This window comes from Cinclus cinclus, chromosome 1 (assembly GCF_963662255.1).
Source record: "Cinclus cinclus chromosome 1, bCinCin1.1, whole genome shotgun sequence".
NCBI lineage: Eukaryota > Metazoa > Chordata > Aves > Passeriformes > Cinclidae > Cinclus > Cinclus cinclus.
This window is the reverse complement of record NC_085046.1, coordinates 25136802-25156638: the sequence shown is the minus strand read 5'-3', so window position 1 is coordinate 25156638 and position 19837 is coordinate 25136802. Positions and strand designations below refer to the sequence as shown.

Genomic DNA, 19837 nt, shown 5'->3' with positions numbered 1-19837 from the left:
TATTTTCACAGCAATAACGTCTGCACCTGGGTGGTCCACCATCATGTGATGAAGACTTTGTGTTGTTGGCACATGCACTAACTTCCTTATCTGGGTCTCCAAGAACATTTTGTAGGGCCATAGTAGGATGTAACCAAGGATCTCCGTAGAGCCACAGCACTTATGTCAGAATTTCAATCACCTGAATATGTGTCTTGACTTTGGCCATCACATGGGAAGCTTTTTCTCTAGAAGATTTTTTTGCCTGCAATGCCTGTGTTTAAAGATTTTAAGTACTTGTAGATGAGGGTTGAAACCTCCAGACTGAGTATTTACGATAATTTTAAATTGCTTGTGTATAAAAACTCAAGGCAATTGGTTGAGGTATGAGATTTTATGACAATTAATGCCTTTGTGATATTTAAAATAGATAATTTAGAGTTAATGACTACACCTTGTCAAGCAAAATCAGTTGGATAAAGTGTGAATTTAGGAAGCCTTCTGGTTTGCAAAACTTTGGGAAATTGCTCTATGTGAATGTGGTTGTCTTGCCCATGGGAGAGTTATTAACATCAATGTTCGGTGCAGAAAGATCTTTCATTTATCAGTTTGATACAAAGACTTTCTACAACAGGATTGTTGATAGCCTGGCTAACAATCTAAGTTACACAAGACAAATTAATTCATACAAAGCTTATTTTTAAAAGATACACTATATAAACACACATGTTCTGTTTCTTAGGCAACAATTTAATTCGAAAATTCACAGAAATAAATTTAGATACAGGAAATGTTTATTATTAAAAGTTTGGAATATTGCCATCCATCATGATTTTCCTCCTCCTGACAAATGCTTTTTCATACTTCTCATTCCTTCATCTTCCCAACAAAATGCTTGATTGGGAAAGCTGCTGCAGAGTACTTCAGAAGTGGAAAAAGAAATAGGATGATGAGTTTGAAAGAAGCTATTCATACATGTGGTGGAAAAATCATGTCTCTCTTTAAAATTCAGCACAGCAAATTACTGTAATTTTTTAATCTCTCATTTCACATTGATGAGTCCAAGACTGTAGAACCAGATACTTCTATTATACACAAAACCAGATTTGTTGAATCTTGTATGTCCTCCTGCCAGTCTCTTCACATATTTTCATGGCTGCAAAATACATATATCTTTCTCTAGAATCCATCTACAGGGATCCAGTATTTATGGTCTGTTGTTAGGCTTTAGCTACAGATTTTTAGTAAGAATAAGAAACTTCCCTCTTTTATCAGCTTTCAAATCCCCAGCCTACTGTTTAAAGTCTACAGTCAAGATTTTTCCGTGCTCAATAATAAATAAAAATACTGCCAGACAAGTTTAGCTAATAGACTTAGATAATTATACTCAAAGGGTATAGAAGAAACATGTATATGTTTAAGGGTTATCTCTTGTCCATACCTAATGCCAAAGCTAAGCTTTGGTATTTTTGAGCTTATTTGAGATAAGTGAAAAAATTTTTAATGATCAGTACAGATAATCAATGGTTGTTTTCAGATTAATAAACAGCCATTCAGCTAGTAAAGGTCAAGGCCTTTTTTTTGGTTCAGACACATAGCAGTCTTTCCAATATCTTTTGTCCTCAGAGAAGAATTATTAAATTGCTCTTTTAAAATTAGTTTTCATGACACATAATACAATATCTCTAAAAAGTGGCAGTTATTTATAATAGCCTTGGATAAAATAAATAAGTCTATTTTTAGTGCAGTTCCTTGGCCTTTCCTTTCTAACATTTTCTGCATTTTTAATTGAACCGGTGACTTCATCTTGGTGGCATTGGTACTGGTGTGACATAACACAGAACACCACTGCTGAACTTTTATTCTTTGTTACTGGGCCATGTTGAGGTTTGAAAGAGTAGATTCAATTCCTCAAAATACAAACTCCATATCAAGCTCAGCCTAGAGACAGTTTGGGTCTCAGTTGTGGAGTGTACAGTTCACTCACGTATCTGGCTGGCTCAGTGCATCCCACACCTTTGTAATTAATGCAGGTTATGGGTATGGATGCATCCTCTCACTTTGCAGTGCCAGGTGGCAAACACAGGTGGGGACAGTGCCATCTGAGTGCTGTCTGGCTCTGGAAGCCACCAGCACGATAGGCTTGGTGGCATTGCACCTTCAACTAATTCAGTTTGACTTGTCTGAAGCAAGGTAGCATGATGTCCAGAAATATTATCTAAGAAATTACTTAAAGCAATATTTCATTCTTTACTTCTATTATTTGTATGCATTTTCTTATTCTCAATCTGCTGGCTAATCTCTCAATGTTAAATTTTCACTGACTGCACAATACTTCCTTTCCTTCTAACAATACTGCTTTATTGTGTTGCCAGTAGTGAGCTGAAGCATTCTAAGTCCCACTGCCTGCACTGAATAGCTTTCCACTGACAGGAACTCAGCCTACCTGTTCCCATGCAGACAGGAAAGTTTAGGAGCAATCTTATGGAGCTGAATTAACCTTAACCTTAGTCTTTCTAATGCACTTTGTAATCAGTGCTTATCTTTAATAACCTCTTAATATACAAGCAAATTTCATCAATTTGCTTCTATCCTCTTTCCAAACCATGTGTGAATATGTTGAACAACCTGTGTCCTGCCCAGAAGGCAGCTCAATGTAGCATTAACCAGAACCAGGTTTTGCCATTACACAAATTTTAAAATTTTTTTCTCTTATTTGCAATTCTGGGAAGTTGCAATATCTCAAAACCACCTAAATGATCTTATTACCAAAAATATAAACTTTCTGCATAAGGAGGCTGAAGCATTTAAAATAAGACATTTGAGCTCCATTTTTATTTAAAACCCATAAAATTATTATTATTATTATTATTATTATTATTACGAATTTACTTGACTAAATATATTTCCATTTATTGAAATACTAAACTGTTCACAGTTAATATGCTAACAGTAAACTTACAACACAGTATTCAATGATCATGGTTTTTCTGGAAAACAGAGTTCTAGTACTGAATGTAGTATTTTACAAATCTAAACTGGGGTGCCCTAGTATTCTTAGTGTTGCATAAAAAAAATATTTAAAACATGCATATATCTATTGATTTACTGAGACTGATTGGCATTATTTTGTCTGTTTCTAATTTATTTTCAGATGCTTAATATTTATTTTGAAAATCCCAAACCAACAATGTAGTCTATGCTATAGCAGCAGTAAGAGTAAATTCAAGATTTTTGAAAATGTGTTTTTAGCAAGGACAATAATCGTGACTTCACAAATTTCAGCGAATAATTTAAAAACCGAATTATATGGTTACAGATTATAAAACTGGGGCATGAAATCCAGGTATGACCTGTGTTCCACTCATGTGGTTATTGTTCCAGAATTGATGTTGGGTTTATTTAAACTCTTGGACCAGCTACTAAATATAAAGTGCATGTTCCTAGAAATCACAATATATTCATGGAAAGGCTGAGAATGATGTTCTTAAAATTCCCTGCTGTAATAAGGAGGTTCTCTGGAAAATTTTATTTGCGTAATCAGATTTTCAATTAAAGGCTAAAGTTTTATGAACAGACGTGTATTCAAACTTCTAAGGAAAAGGTTAAGTTTGAAAATTCAGAGCAGTTATTCCCATAAAATCATCCTGGGACAATTATGTGAAAAAAAATCTATCATTGCATACTTTCCTGAATACATTTCCCAGAACAAACTGCTAAGGGATCCACTTCTTCTCTGAGGCATATGAATTCTTTCCTCACTTATGTGGCAAGTTACTACTTTCCCAGGAGACTGAAAAAAATCCAATTTTCCTATGAACAAGTTTACTTTCTAGATATCTCAACTAACTTAGAAATATAAAATATCAATAATGTCTGTTAAAATATCTAAATCTATTTGCATTATTGTTGCCAATGTTTGCATTAAAGATAAAATCATTAAATTTGATTTTTTTTTTTTACTGTAGCTTAATCATTATCACTTTGTAGACTGAAAGACAGAGTGTTGCTGTCCCTTACAGTATGTATGGGCTCTCTGAAGACTATAGGAATTATTTATATTGTAACTAACTGGAACTCATCCTAACATAATGAACAATTTGGAGGGTGCAGATATTGGGTTTTTTGGGTTAGACTGTTAGGTATGTTCCAGGCTTAAAATGGTACAATTTCAATATGTAAAAACATTAAGCTCAGATCAAGTGTAATTGTCCTTCCCATTGTTCCAGACGATATTACATGCCACCCAAAGGAAAATCCCAATGAGAGAAAAAAGAATATGAGCAAAGTGTTTAACAAAGAAAATTATTACCAAAAAGCTTTTTGGAAAAGCAGACTTTTCTCTTTATATGTAGACATAACATTATATTTTTGCCAGAACTTCATGGCTTTCCTAAATTCCACATTACCTGTAACACCAAGACCAAAGAAGATAAAACCCAGATTTGGTAATAGCCGTTTGAAGTTTTAAACATTCAGTCTTCTAAATAGAATGAATCATATAAGTTTCCAAGTTTTTCATGTTGTCTGGTAGAAGGTTGAGTTTCTTTCTCCATTAATATTCAGGCATCCTCTTCTATCCATGAAGAAGTGTTCCACAGAACAGTATTTTCATACTACCCTACATGACTTTTATCACCAAGGCTCCTTACACTCCCTACCCCAGCACCTAGCCTTGCAAGGCACATGACACCAATTATTGGAAAGAAAACTGTAATGTTTTTATCACAGTTGAAAAGCAGAGCTTTTGTAAAAATATTAACTTCAGCAGGACTCCCATCTGCATTCAAGGTATGGCTCTATCATGTGGGTGAACTTGCAAAGAAGTGAATTATTTGTGATTGGAAGCATTCCTCAGAGTTACCGTCCTTGGGAAATTCTGTCAGGAATTCTGTCAACGTAGACAAAAAGCACAATGTCCATTTGGGTGACAGGAAAAAAAATTGGAGAGCACCTTCCAAGGACAATAAAGGGGACTGGCTTATGTTTTCAGCTGAGAGATGAGCCTGTATTTGTCAAATGCCATTTTTCACCATGCAACAAGTTCCTACACCATTTCAGAGGTTTAGTTTTATCAGCTGGAGGCAATGTCCTGAGTGGCATTTGCTATACCCAGAGGGTAGTGGTGCTGTATACAGCTGAAATATTTTTTTTTACCTGATAGATACCTTTTTTAATATATTTTGAACTTTGTGTATTTTTGGATTTATTCTGTGGAGCATGTTCATGCATGCTGGCATGACAGAAATCCCAGTCTTCCTTGTCCATTAAAGAAACAAGGATTGGAGCAGCTAATACTTAGCATATTGCCTTGCCTTCCATCCCTGTCCATCCTGGATTGTGTTCAGGCCCTGAAGCTGCACAGGGCTGAACCTGTTATTGTGGCTTGTCAAGTAGAAAGGAACTGAAGCCAGAGTTGGTGCTGAGGTAAGGGAGCCTGTGGGCTGAAAGGCAAAATTTCATAGGCACCAGGCTGCAAGAACTGTAGAAGATGGGTTGAGGAATTTTTGTTGTTGTTTGATCAGTTTCAAATGAACACATCAGGAAAAACACAGGTATGAGGAAAACCGGTAAATTTGCAATTGGCTTTGTATCAGTAAAAATTGCATTATTTATGATAATCTGTATACAGATGAACTGTATTGTGACTCTGGTCCTAAGGTTTCATGAAAATATTGTTAGGAAAACCAAACAAGTTCTACCTAGGAAGACAGTCAACCTTTTAGCTATGTTCTGTATTTTTGCAATATTTGCATGCACAAATCCACATTAACACAATATCAATATTGTTACTACCCTATCAGTGTCCTATATGGAGATATGCTATTCCACTGAGTGATAGCAGTTTTGTTTCTGCCTTTTAAGACATAACTTCTCCTGGCATTGTATTGATTTATTAGATTATGAAGATGTGCCAGCAAATCTTGCATTTTGAGTAAGTTTTAAATTTCATAGCTATTTCCAAATTATTATACTGTTCTGTAGTGGAACAAATTTAAGTTTGAGCATCAAGTTCCATGTTATTCTAGATTTAAAGCTGCAGCAGTAGCACTACAAGTGCATAGTCATCAGAAATTAAGCTTCAGGAATAGTCTATTTATTTACCTCTGCTGTACCTTTCCATTTCTGCATCTTAGCTTCATTCTTTGGCTGATTAAAAACTGATTGATTTTGTGAGGAAATGGAATTTTTTACACTTCTATTGACTTCTCAAGTGTAAAATTCTCATTGAAAGGTTGCAGAACTAAGCATATAAAATTTCTAAGTAAATATAAGTTTCAATCCCCAAAAGTTTAACACCTTCCCACAAAATAAACACATTTTGATAAAAAAATTAGTAACTATGTGGCTGTGTTGGCTTTGTTAAAAACACAGTATACAGAAGGGAGGATGAGAATAAGGAGCTGCAGTCAAAGATAGCAGTAGGTACAACAGTCATGCTACATCTGGATTTGTTGTTATGGCAAGAACCTTGAGTGCAATGTTGGAAGCTTAAGCACTGCTTCATTTCCAAATACCCGTCTTTCTATAAAGAAAAGTCTGTAGAATATTTTGGCACCAAAATATTGGATGAAGTCAGGACCAAAGATGGGACAAAAAAAAAAAATATCTTTCATGATGCATATGAAAGAGTGGCTTTATAAAATTATTATGTCTTGGGTGGCCAGGATATAGGCTCTGCATCTAATCTAAACATATTTCTTCAAGACAGGTTTAGATTATTTTGTTTATTTGTTTTTTACTTTAAAAATGTATTTCTCTAGCCCTAAATGAGGCTTTGGAAAGACACTCTGTCAGAATTTGGTTAAACTTCTATTCACATTAATAGTTTTTTTCCATTTTTTCTCTTTAGGGGGAACAAGGCCCTCCAGGTCCCTATGGTCCTGCAGGACCCTCTGGCATTGGAGAGCCAGGACCCAAGGTAACTGTCAGAAATATGTTTGTTAAAGTGATAGCTGTGCGCAATTTTTTTGAATAAAATTTCTCACCAACAGTTTTATCAAAGTCAAAGTCTTATCACCTAAATGTAAAACTGATTGACAAGTTTTTGTATTCACATAGGATAGATATAAAATACTTGCTTTCCCAGCAGCTCTTGAGTTTTATGATGATCCTATTGATAGAAGTCAGAAATAATGCCATTTAAATGGGGGTTACCTGTGTGAGATAATTTTTAAGGACAAGCAGATGCTTGCACTAATGAGTAAACCACACTTCAAGGTATAGAAATACATCTTAGTCACTGTTCTATATGGTCAAGTGAGAGGTTTGCCTTGTCATTCACTGGGGAACAGATATTCTTAAAAGATTCTCCCATGAAGCTTTGAATACCTCCATCTCATTTTATTGTGAAAGACTAGAAGGTGGAATCCAGTCTTGGAAAAGTCATGTCTGCCTATGCTGGCCAGCCATATCTTCTCATGGAAAACTACAAAAGCATCTCCATAGGAAACATGACTCCTTAGTTTACAAGAGTTTTGTCAGAGACCGACATCTCAGAGTCAGACAAAAAAATGTAAATTGGGCAGTACTAGACCTCACTCTAGTTCTCGTGCTGACTCTCTAGTGTAGCTTTATGCCATCTTTTCCCATGTTTTGGAGCCAAATGCCACTAACATATTTACAGTTTTTTGCTTTTAGTGCCATTAATTGGACATTCATTGAATTCCTGCATATTTCCTTTGCAGCAGCATAGATCCCAGAACACAGAGAGGGTTTATGAGCTAAGAAATCATGCAAAAGGAAAAACACTTGGTCCTTCCAGAAGGGAATATAGTTTATGGAGAAGAAATGTCACCCCCTGTCTCTTTACTATGCTGTAGAAAGATAAAAATCCTCTGTGCCCTTACCCTTGGAGCACACAGTCCTCAGTAAACTGGACAAATTGTGAAGATTATGACACCTTGTAAGTAGAAGATGAAGAAACCATACAGCTCCTGGAGTTCCCATGCAATCCCATATTCCACTGAAGCAGGCTTCAATTCAAGTACCTAGATAGAGGCTACAGTGAGCATCCCACACACCTGAGCATTCCTGCTTTGATACTGCAGCCAGATTTAATGAGTTAGCTGCCTCATCCCTTTCATCTCTTGGGTTTTACAATTTTAAGCAGTTACCCCTATGTCTTGAGGGCTGGAATGTAGTCCAGTGTTCTGAGTACTAATAGAAAAGTACTTTCAAAAGTTTCTGAAACGTCATGTATGAGGAGGTTTTTTTTTCCTTTAGGAGAAGTTACAAATTAGATTTCAAGCCTTTGTGTGACACCATTAAATCATCTTTATGTAAATGTTTTGCTCTTCAAAAGTATCAAGTTGAATTAGGACTGAACTTTCTAATTTTCTTTTTCACAAGGGTGCTGAAGGTCGTGAAGGTCAAATTGGATTGCCAGGACCTCCTGGAATTGGTGAACCAGGATTACCTGTAAGTCAGTAATACATGCACTGGAAATTGAAATACAACAAAATGAGTCTTAGTGAGTGTAATTGATTGGCAGTAGTTGTATTGCCTACTGATTCCATAACCACCTTGTACCTAAACAGGAGCAGCATAAGCTATTCCAGCCCAATACATCAGTAGCTGCATGAGGCTTGTCCACATCCAAGTCACCTTTGGGAAAATTAAAAAAGTTTTATATACACATATATATAAATATATATATATGTATATATACATATGTATGTATATATATATGTATATATATGTAATATATACACACGTATATATGTGTATACACACATATATATAGATATATATGTGCGTGTGTATGTATGTATGTATGTATGTATGTAGAGATGTACTCCTACTTTTTAAAGTTGAGAATAATCTTTTAGCATTGTCTACAATAAAATTTTGAGAAGATGAAAATAAAAGAAATGAAACATCCCTCAACTCCTGTGTGTAATTTGGATCTCGTCAAGAACAGGAACCAAAATTATATGCTTTTACTTATATCTTTAATATCTGAACTACAGAACTTTGGCAAGCTCTTAATTTAATCCTCAGTAGCTGATTTTTCTTCCTGAAATGTATAAAATTTATGGGGTTTTTGTTCATTTGAAGCCACAAATGTAGATGGGTGTTAGATTAATTCTAGTATTTTTGAAAGTTACCTTGAATTTATGAAAGACTATTATTTCTCACAAAAATATGTGGAAACTTTTTGTGTAGTCAAGACCCTCCTTCAAAAAATACTTAGTAGCTTTAAAATTTGAAAGTTAGCTGAGTTTAACAAGAAGACAGAAAGTCTTAGAAAAATACTTATTTCTGCACTTGTTTAAATTAAAATTCACATTCTCTAGTGTTGCATATTTAACCTGTCATTATGTATCAAAATATGTTCAAACTGGTGATTTTTATTATGAAAATCATGAAATTATAGGGAATACATTTCACTTTAATACTAATTCTTTTATAAATAAATCTGCAGATTCATTTGAGTTTTAGGAGTACAATCTTTAGACATTAATTATGTAATTCACATCAATTCAGCATTGGCTTATTGTATTCTAAATTATCCAACTAATGGTTGTTGCAGTTCATTTTAATTGCCTGAGCTCAGTCAGATATTGTGGATGCATTTTCACTTGCCTGTGTCATAAGTGTCGCAAAATCCTGTACTAGAAAATTAGACAAAATTTCTATTAAAAATTGAATTGCTGGTACAATTTGAGTATATATATATTTTTTTTTTTCAGGGACCACCTGGCCCTGCTGGTCCACCAGGTGAGAGAGGTCCAGCAGGAGAGGGCATTCAAGGCCAGAAGGTAGTTTTATGGAAATGACTTTCTTTAACATTTAACAAATTTGCAGTAGTATCTAAGTTATTTAAGGCCACTGATAATTGCAATGGTATAAAATACTGGATGATGGATCTTGCATTTCTTAATCACTGTGCTCTCTGAATATTCCACTGATTTAAGAAACTCTATCCAGATAATTACAAAACAAAATTTGTACAGTCCCTCTACCAGTAGTAAGTTAATTATTCTCTTATCATTATCATGGTACAAAGTCATCATCACACATTTTATTTGTTTAATAGAATAACTTCTTTTGATGGCATTAGTGAGATAAATTGTATTCCAAGAAACTACTGAGCTATTTGTATTCTGTATTGGAAGAAAATACTCAGCAACTGTTTTCATTTTGCCTTATCATTTTGGGAAACTGAAAGTTGTGTTATATGAGTCTCTGTGGACAGTTATCTCATTTAGGGTATTTGCTAGGTTAATTTCTGCCAACATTCTTTTTTTTTTTTTTTAAATAAGTACAAACAATCAAAGATTAATTAATAAATCATAACTGGATTTCCCATCAAAATATATCCCTCTGTTTTAGTGGCTTCAAGATTCTCTAGAGCCTTGAACTACTAAGCAAAGATTTTTATTCCTTTTATGGAAAAAGCATCAGTCATGTCCTTGCACTCAGTTCTGAACTGATCTCTCTCCAAATAGTTTTCAAAATGTAACTTCGTTAGTCCTAGTATTTATTTTTCTCCATTTGAAGTTCTACATTCAAAACCACAATGAATGCAGATGAAGTATGTTATGAATTGTAACCAATTTATTTTCTTTTCTCTAATATTGGTAATTCCTTTGATTGTTTTTCTAGTTTGTTTGTAAAGGAGTACCTTTTTCATCATTATCCACATTGTGATGACCAGTTTGTCTAAGATGATATTCTTTGTAAGTTCCTAAACATAAGTTTCAAAACTGTCATGTATTTCTAGGGTGAAAAAGGCTCTGAAGGTGTAGCTGGTCCTCCTGGACCAAAAGGTGAACAAGTCAAAGGTGACAAGGTGAGGCACAGAGTATTTTTATAATTGTATCTATAATAAAGTATATTTATAATTAAATTACATTTTAACACTGTATCACAACTATACAAAGGTATATTTTACCTGGATCTGAGGAGCTATGTTACACTGTTCCATGCAGCTCCATGGGTTGCATTCATCAACACAAATAACTGAGCCTGATAATGTCAACTTAGAGCACTAAGGACTGTATTCTATGCAGCTGGGAGTATGAGGGAAGAAATGCACTTTTTTTTTTCTCCTAAAATAATTTCAGAGATATTCTGTTTAAAATATTTTCATTTAAAATAAATATTAAAATGTAAAAATCCTTGAGTCATCTGATCTAATGGACCTGGAACAGGCAAAGGAACACTGGTATTTTTAGGTTTTTGGTATATTCTGCAACTGCTGTGTTTACACTTGCAAGTTTTTCTTCTGAGTGTTGTACAAGAAACTGTCTATATTTCTGTACAAGAAAATCTTCAATCTCAGTATGTAAAGATGAGCTATGGATCTTTCTAATAATAAAATTACAAGTGTGATCATCTAATGTTATAAACAAGATAGAGTTTGTAGGGAAGAAAGGGTGTTATTTTTATTAGATCAGTTGTCATAGGCAGACTTCCAGGTATTCCAAACACATTTAATTCAAATAGAAGCAGCAGATTTCAAGATAATGCAGCTTGAGGATTGCTACTCTGTGTTTAGTTTAAATATATTAATCAGATAGCATGGACTATTGCAATTTAGTTCTTGGGAATACCTTTTCTGTAGGGTGAACAAGGCCAAGCAGGACCACAGGGCCCACCAGGACCACCAGGAACAGGCACTCAAGGGAGCCGGGTAAGTCTACATTTTGGACATGTAGTGAGAATTTGCATACAATTTTCATTTTACATTATATCAGAGCTGTAATTTTGATGTAAAGACATTAAAAACCTTGCAGTGATTTTTCATTTTTAAAAGTGTCAAACTAGTTTTTAAGCAAAGCTTGGAAATACAACTGGTTTTGACTGATTTGAATGGTCTTAGAAACAAGCAAATGTAAATTTGTTCTAATCTGCATAATAATTTGCATAGGAGGTAAATCAGATAGCCTTGCTTTTATGGTGATATATTACACATAAGAATTTTACAAGGCCAAGTAACCAAGAACCTACCAGTTCTGAATGTCAAGCCCTTTGAAACTTGAGCACATCCTTTTGCAGCTGGATAAAGGAAAACTGAAACATTCCAAAAGATCTTCTGGATTCTGTTAATTTTGGAAAGAAGATTTCTTATAAAAATATGATAAAATCATTATTAACTGAAAGATGGGCACATGGTGATTTTCAAGTGTGGAAGAGAGTAATGCACTAAAACTCATTTGTTTTGCTTTGTAGGGTATACAGGGTCCACAAGGAAACCCTGGGGCAAAAGGCTCTCAAGGTTATGGTCGGCCAGGACCAAAGGTAATTGTTCAGACATTGTTTTCTAAAAGCAGCCTTGTCATGAAACAATAAGTGTCTTTGCCAGGCTTTTCAAAAGTGTGTTTGATGAGATGAAAAGGTAACTTAATTGGAGATAACAATTCCTTTTGAATCTTAGCAAGAAAGTCATCCACGTTATCAGGCTCTTCCCAAAATGAAACATATGGCTTCTGCCTGCATAGCATCAGCCCTTAATCTTTGTCAATGTGAAATGCTGGTTCTAAAGGAACACGTATTTATAAAAAGGGAATCTTTCTGACATGTTTAGGTCCAATGAGTTTGGTGCCACATATATGCTGTGTTCAAGTAAATAATTTTACCAGTTTAGTTCAGTGATGGTTTTGAGACTTCAGGCTAATCCCACCACACCTTCAGCCTTTGGTGGTCATCATGAGAAAGAACCAAAACCAAAGACAGAAAGTCTAGGATAGGAAGGAGAGCTGAAGGGTACTTAGCTGAGCTCTGCACTGCAGAGGGAGGGAAAGTAGGAAGAGAACACGAAAGCGAGGAAAACAATTACTGCTGTCAAAGCCCAGGCTGCTAGTGGGTACAGTGTCAGATGAGGAAAGAGGAATTGATGAAATATAACAAGAACATGTGGAGTGAACTGATGAACTGTAAAGCAAGTATGCTTAGTAATCACCTTGATTTATGAAAGGAAAAGATTAGTCACTGTAGAAAAAGCATGAGAAAATCAGTAATTTTCTTCTGTGTATGACTTCGGCATGAAAGCAGCAGTTAAAACAGCAATGTTTAATATTAATGTAGAGAAAAATAGGTACCCGTGAAATATGTTATGTGGTAGGCCAATTCTCTTAAGATGATAAAGCAAAATTGAAAAATGGAATTCCTATCTCTTTATGTTTACAGGAAGAAAGGATTATGAAGCTAAAACTTTCTCTCAAGCAGGATCTCTGATTTTTCTATATTTGGACTCATTTTTTATTCAGGGACTAAAGAGTTTTTGATACAGTCCTGTGAAGTAAAAAATAAAATGCATTAAAGCATAAGAAAGAAAGTTGGAGTGATTCAATTAGACTTTCTGCCCATTGCAGGGTTAAATAAAATAGATTCAGTCTTACAATTACAGTGGGTTTTAAAGAATGGAATTTTCCAGTTGAAAACTTCTTGTCTGAAAATCGACCACTTAGGATTATAGAATTGTATAATGTCATCACATACACCTCTATTTGTAAGCAGATAATTAAATAATGCAAGTAGTGGATGAAGCTAAACTGTATTTCTCTACTAATCTAAAGACTTTTTGTTGCTAGGGTGAACCAGGTGAACCTGGACAAAAAGGAGAAGCAGGACTTCCAGGAATTAGCTCATCAGGACTTAAAGTGAGTCTGCTTTTATTTTTAACTGTTCTTTACATGGTCTTTTAATTCTTCTGCTAATTGCTGCTAAACCCAGTAGAAGATTTTTTTGTTATAAATTAACTGTGGTCAAAATAAGAAGGAATTTCAGTGATGGTCATAAAAGCATTGCCACTACCATAACTGGAACAAAGTTTTCCCCTAATCTTTTCCAAACTAGTGAGGTCTTTCCAGGAAAGGTTAGCTAACTCTGTTCCCCTGATTTTTCTGATGGGGAAAAAAGCCAGTCTGTGTGGCAATGGTGGTCATACATGTGTTGGAAGAGATGTTAAACACTTAAAGCTTTGGCTTCAGATGCCGTTTTGAAGACTGTAGCCCATATCTTTAATGACTTAAGTAGGGCCTTCAAAATCAGGTAAGGTGGCACAGACATTTTGTTTTTAATGATTTTTTTCTTGGATCATGAAAGAGTGCTTGGCAGGACTGCTTCCTATGAATTCTTTCAACTCTTTGTGGTAAATGTTAAAAGTAATGCCTTGGTCAGTTTGTACAAATGGTGAGGGATTATTGTCCAGTCAGTAACACCATTCAGACATTTTTGGCTGACCATCCTTTAAGTCCCAGATGTTTGACTTAGCAAGTAAATTACATTTGTATAATATTGTTAATGTGCACGGAATAACAAACAGCATTCAGTCATGATTTTATTCACTGAATAAATATAAATATATTTAATACAAGTCCAAGATTTAAGGAATAGGTGGAGAGAAATTTCAAATACTTGTTTTATGGGTATTAAAAATTACAGAATATTTACAGAATAATAATTCTACAGAATATTTGACTGACTGGAAGTAACAATCTTTATTTGAGGAAAAATTTTGTTTAATTAATATTTTCACAAACTGTTGAATCCATTTTACAGAAGAAACAATTTACTGAATACAGAAAACAATTTATTGAATTAAGACGTACCAATTTTTTCTTCTTTAAGGGAGATACAGGTCTACCAGGATCCCCAGGAGAGAAGGGAGTGAAGGGAGAGAAGGGGTTGTCAGGGACAAAGGTAAGGAAATATATTTTCCCACGTGTAAAAAGCATACAAAAATGGTGATGAAGGAAGACCAGATTATTTGCAGGTTTGCAGTGGTAAGGAGTTCATCCTTGAGGAAAGCAGTACTTTTGGCAGGGACTGGGTGAGATGTTGCCCACAAACTCTAACAGTGATTACCCTCTGGATGAGCAACTGAGCTGCAGGCAAGCAGCCCTGCCTTTTGTGGAAAATTGAGTACTGTTAAATTTCACAATCTTCTTGGAGAGCAGATAGCTCATCTCTTCAGGCTGTTCCTCGTGGTCTGGTCAGGCCTTTCCTGACACCAAGAAGTTGTGCTGCATCAGTGTGGCTTAGGGCATCTCACGGGGTCCCAAAATAGTAAATAGTAAATTTAGAGCAAATTAAATGAAGGCTTTTAAATGTACTCTTTCCAAAATTAATGAGAGGTTGAGTAAGCAAAACTCAGTGCTTTGTATGATTTTTAACTGCTCCTGAGAATCCAGGTGCCTCCAGACTGTTACTGTGCAGCTCTTATATAAGGGTTGACTGACTGGCTGACAAGTAGAAATGCTAAACTAAGCGTAATTTGGAGTAAGCAAATCAGCATTTTTGACTGCAGAATTTAAGTCAGAAAATATTTGAATAGTAGTAAATATCTATTAAGAATGCAACTTCACATTTTTATCACCTAAAAATGCAAATACCAGTCAGACAAGCTCCAGCCTGAAGCAGTAATTTCTTTTTCTTATTTTCCACTCTGAGAAAATATGTAGTATTTCTGTTGCTACTTAATTCTGTTTTTAAAATTTGTATCATCCATCACTCAAAAAGTAAGTTTCCAGTGTATCAGAAGTGCATTGGAATTAAGAATAAATGTGGGTTAAAGTTACAGATGATCATGCTGGGCTTTTGGTTTTTTCTCTTGCATAGTGCCTTTACTCTGGTGATTAATTCTGTGCTTGTAACCCTTTGAAGGTAAAAATAGTAGTACTGAGCAGCTACCCTGGGTATTCAGGGCAAGGCAAAGAACAGCTGAATGCCTGCAGTGAGTAGCATGGTGATATTACAGCAGTTATTTGCAGTTGTGACAATGTCTCACCAAAGTGGGATCCACACTCATGCCTATCAACAACAGGCTCTGTAATAGCACTTTCATCAACAGTTCAAATCAGAAATGGATTGTAATCTCACTTTAATCTTGCACTCTCTAAATTACCTACAGGTATCCTCATATACTAATCTGGCTTGTAGTATGCATAAGTATTTTGTAGGTAATGTTCCTTAATAGAATGTTTTGTATGGGCTATTTGTGAGTTATTTAATGCAATGTTCCTGGCAAATATTTTCAGCCTGGATTGGCCATTGGCTACAGACTTGTCTAAAATAGCTTCTCAGAATTGGTCCATCAAGACATTTTCTGAGAACTTTCCAAGCATTTCTCTTCCCCTTGTAAGTGTATGCATGGAATCCTTCCTACTAAAGATTGATGCAGTTGCAAATGACACTATTACAAATGTCTGTGAAAATAAGGAATATGCATATAGGAGATTGTAGGGCTTTAAGAGACAGAATACTTCATATTTTGTAGGAAAATAATTTGACCAGGTCTTTACTGATGTTTTTTGGGAAGGTATTTATGCAATCATTGTTTCTCATGAGTCTATCAGTAAAATTAACTGCATGAAAAGTAATTAATCATTTAGTTAATTCATTTAATCATTCAATTAATCTCTGTTAGGGGGAAAGGGGAGATCAAGGTCCAAGAGGCCCAGAAGGACCCCCTGGCAAAGGAGTTGTAGGTCAAAAGGTATGACTTGACATGCATGCTGGGGAAATACTACAGACTTTTGTAAGAGTTTGATTCTGACCTACTTTTTCTTTCATTATGTTGTAAGTATCAACTCTATTTAGCAGATGACTTTAAAGGATTTAAGAGAGACAGCAATGTGTTCTGTAGCCTGAACAAGTGCAGCAAAATCAGACTCTAAACACAGAGCCTGAAGTTAATAGTGCAGTAGAGATTTCCTAAAAATTCAGTACAGAATTTTCATTAAAGTTGAGAGAAGCTAAGAGAAATTAGGAGAATAGGTAAATATCTTAATACGAAATTAAAAGCCTGGAAAGATGTATTAGTAGACAGAATTTTTATCTCCCATTTAGTATAATTTAGGACATTTGAGGCATATTCTAGAAATGAGCAGGATTTCAGTTGGAGTGGAGCATCTAAACATCTCTCTAATTATTGGTTAATAATTATTGTTGTGGTTTTGGATATTTGTGTACCTGGACTTGTGAATGAATCTTGGCTGTGATTGAAAAAAAAAGTTTGTTTTCTTCAGGGTGACCCTGGAGAAAAAGGGTCCAAAGGAGCGATTGGTCTTCCAGGACTAAAAGGCCCAGCTGGACCAAAAGTAAGCTTGTTCTTCTATGGTAACTCTTCCCTTTGTGTTTTATTTAAAAATCTATAGAGTTTAGGCAGTGTAAATATTTCTCAATCATCTAATGCTTAGAGACAGAACAAGGGAAAGCAGTAATATTTCCATCATCTGTCCTAAATTACACAGGTAAAGATACATGTTATCTGTAACATATATATGTATAGTTATGCATGAGCACTGATAAGCTAAAGTTGTCCAAGTGATTCTAACCATGAGTATTTTGCATATTTTTACTTTAAATCATTAGCTTTCTGTTATAATGTTTTGTAAATGTTGCTCTGAATAAATTATAAGGAAATTGAAATAATAGAAGTGTTCTTGTTATCCCATTGGATTGTAAGTCAGACACAAAAAATTAATAAAAGCTAAAAAAAGTAAAATACACAGTTCAACAAATAGTTATTTAAATCATGAAACTTAGACCAGCTGTCAGAAGAACAATATGTTGATTTAAGTATTTTTCACAGTATTGCTTGTTTTACAGGTAGATCTGTACTGTAGAGATTTTTAGTTCAGAAAGTCAAACAGTGTTTAAGTCTACATTATACCACCATTTGATAACAGGGTGATCCTGGAGAGAGAGGACCCCCTGGTGTACCTGGATCATCTGTTTGGGGACCTCCTGGACCAAAGGTGACTATCTGATACATATTTCCTAGAGATCAAAGATTGGAAATTTCTAATGTATATTTCTTTAAAAGAGTCTGATTTAAAGAAATTAAAATTCCTTTTTGTAGGAACAAAAATACTGAATTTCAGAAATAAGGACTAAAAAGTATTAAAAACTAACAGACAGATTTGGAGGCCAGGCCCTTCAGTAGCATGCTGAACTTGGTACATAGTTATTTCCTCCTGAAGGCATTTGTTAAAAAAACCCCCAACAACTTATTAGATTTCTGTTTTGGTTTGGTTCCTCCTGTGGAATTAATCAGTTTGAATTTGGACTTTCTCCAAATTTGCTATGCTTTTTGCTTCTTAAAATATGACATTAAACCCCTGCAAGAATACGGTTTTTATGTATAGTTCTAGGATGTTTATTTGCTGATTTTTTTTTTTTTGAGATGAGTGTCTGTATGTCACTTCCAAGTGAACAGATGGCCTGTAGGGACTACTTGAAATTAAATGTTATACATAAGATACCTAGGGCTACAGCCATCTCATTTTCTTCATGGGAAAAATGTGTCTGAAATAAGTGGGACTTGTCCTGCTGAGTAAAACAGGTGGATTCACCCAAAAAAAAAAAATCTAACTTTGAAGGTTTTAAAAATATTTGAAAATTCAGTGCTGTTTAAATAATAATGTACTCTTTTTGCTTTAATTATTCTTGTTATAATATGTCAGGTAAATCAACTTTAATTGATACTTTTCACCTTTGGTGTTAGTTTTTATAGTGAGGGAGTCACTATTGTGTATCATAACATTCTGAAGCAATTTTGTCCCCATTTTTGTTCTTCCTTAAAAATATGTGTGTCCTGCCCCTCAAGCACAGGAGGGTGTTAAATATGCAATGTACTCATTAGTCTGACAATAGGATATCATTGAAGGATATGATGTGTTTTGGACTTGTTTGTGCATGGAGGAGAAAGAAAGGCAAAAATGCAAAATGCTCAGGGAATGCCTGGAGTAAAAATGTAATCACATAGAAGAAAAACAATAAGACTGTGAGGTGTTAATATATCTTATATTGGTTTCAAACCATAATAAAGTTACAAACTTTATGTGAGGAGAATACAGGTGACATGCTAAAAGGCACAATTTTATGAGGACAGGTTTCAATAAATCAGTCTCCCTTCTTCACGTTTTTCTAGTTACTGTTATATTTTTATATAGACAAGTAGGAGAGTCAGGATTGTTCATTAATAAATTTATCCTGGAAAAATAACTTTTGTACACTTCCTTGCCTTTTTCACTGTGATTTTTATTCTGTTGAGTACAGTTCAAACAATTTTCATAGGAAATGGGCCATTATCCAAAATCCAATGATTTTGGATATAGAAGTCTGTAAGAGTCTTTTGAAATTCTTTACTTAACTTTAGAACAGGGCTTATATGGATGGGCAGTAGCTGATGAAAAATAACCCAAGTATTTGGGGTAATTATAAAAAACAAATCTATTTCTAGAAAATATACAAAACCTTATCTCTTCAGCTCCATCATAACTTCTTTGTTTAAACAAATAGCTACCACATTTTGGACAGTTGATCAATAATGTAACAGGCTACACAGGTCTGTTTCCTCTGTCACTGTGGAAAGTACAATGATAACTACTATTTTATTCCTAAGACATCCTGGTGTCTGCAGTTGAGAAGGCAGCCATGATAGATTTCTAATGCAGAGAATGTTTCTCAAAGCTTGGAGCTGGGAGAGCTGATGTCTGGGAGTCTGAGGTTTTCTTGGGTCATCTCTGAGTATCTGAGATGATGATGAGTGGTTTCTAGAGGTTTTAACTCCTGGGCATCCATGGCTGTGTCCATTGGGAGTTTATTTATTTTAAGCTACGCACATGTTTGTGGACTGGAGTTTTATTTCCCTTAACAATCATTATGCTGTTACTAATATGGGGACAGTAATATTAGAAAGTTGTTTTTTCTGGCATTTCTTTGTCATGGTTACAGCTGCTCTGTGGTTTTGCTAGAACATTTAATTCCATTCCCTAGAGCGTTTAATTGCATTTCTCTGAAATACTGTGTCCTTCTCTCCAAGAAATTGTAAATGTTTCACTGCAAATTTAGATTTTCTGTGTAAGTTCCTTAATGTAAAGTGAAACATCAGTTGCCAAAA

General features: G+C 34.8%; 1 protein-coding gene across 1 annotated transcript in view; it reads left to right on the top strand.

Annotated features, from left to right (window-relative positions):
* The window catches only part of COL28A1 (collagen type XXVIII alpha 1 chain), a 55851-nt gene that overhangs the window by 9312 nt on the left and 26702 nt on the right, over positions 1 to 19837 (top strand). Inside the window, exons 11-21 of the mRNA XM_062495171.1 lie at positions 6833 to 6901; positions 8332 to 8400; positions 9675 to 9743; positions 10709 to 10777; positions 11552 to 11620; positions 12160 to 12228; positions 13521 to 13589; positions 14560 to 14631; positions 16358 to 16426; positions 16959 to 17030; positions 17622 to 17690. Coding sequence (XP_062351155.1) covers positions 6833 to 6901; positions 8332 to 8400; positions 9675 to 9743; positions 10709 to 10777; positions 11552 to 11620; positions 12160 to 12228; positions 13521 to 13589; positions 14560 to 14631; positions 16358 to 16426; positions 16959 to 17030; positions 17622 to 17690 — 765 coding nt within the window. The remainder of the gene's footprint in view (positions 1 to 6832; positions 6902 to 8331; positions 8401 to 9674; positions 9744 to 10708; positions 10778 to 11551; positions 11621 to 12159; positions 12229 to 13520; positions 13590 to 14559; positions 14632 to 16357; positions 16427 to 16958; positions 17031 to 17621; positions 17691 to 19837) is intronic.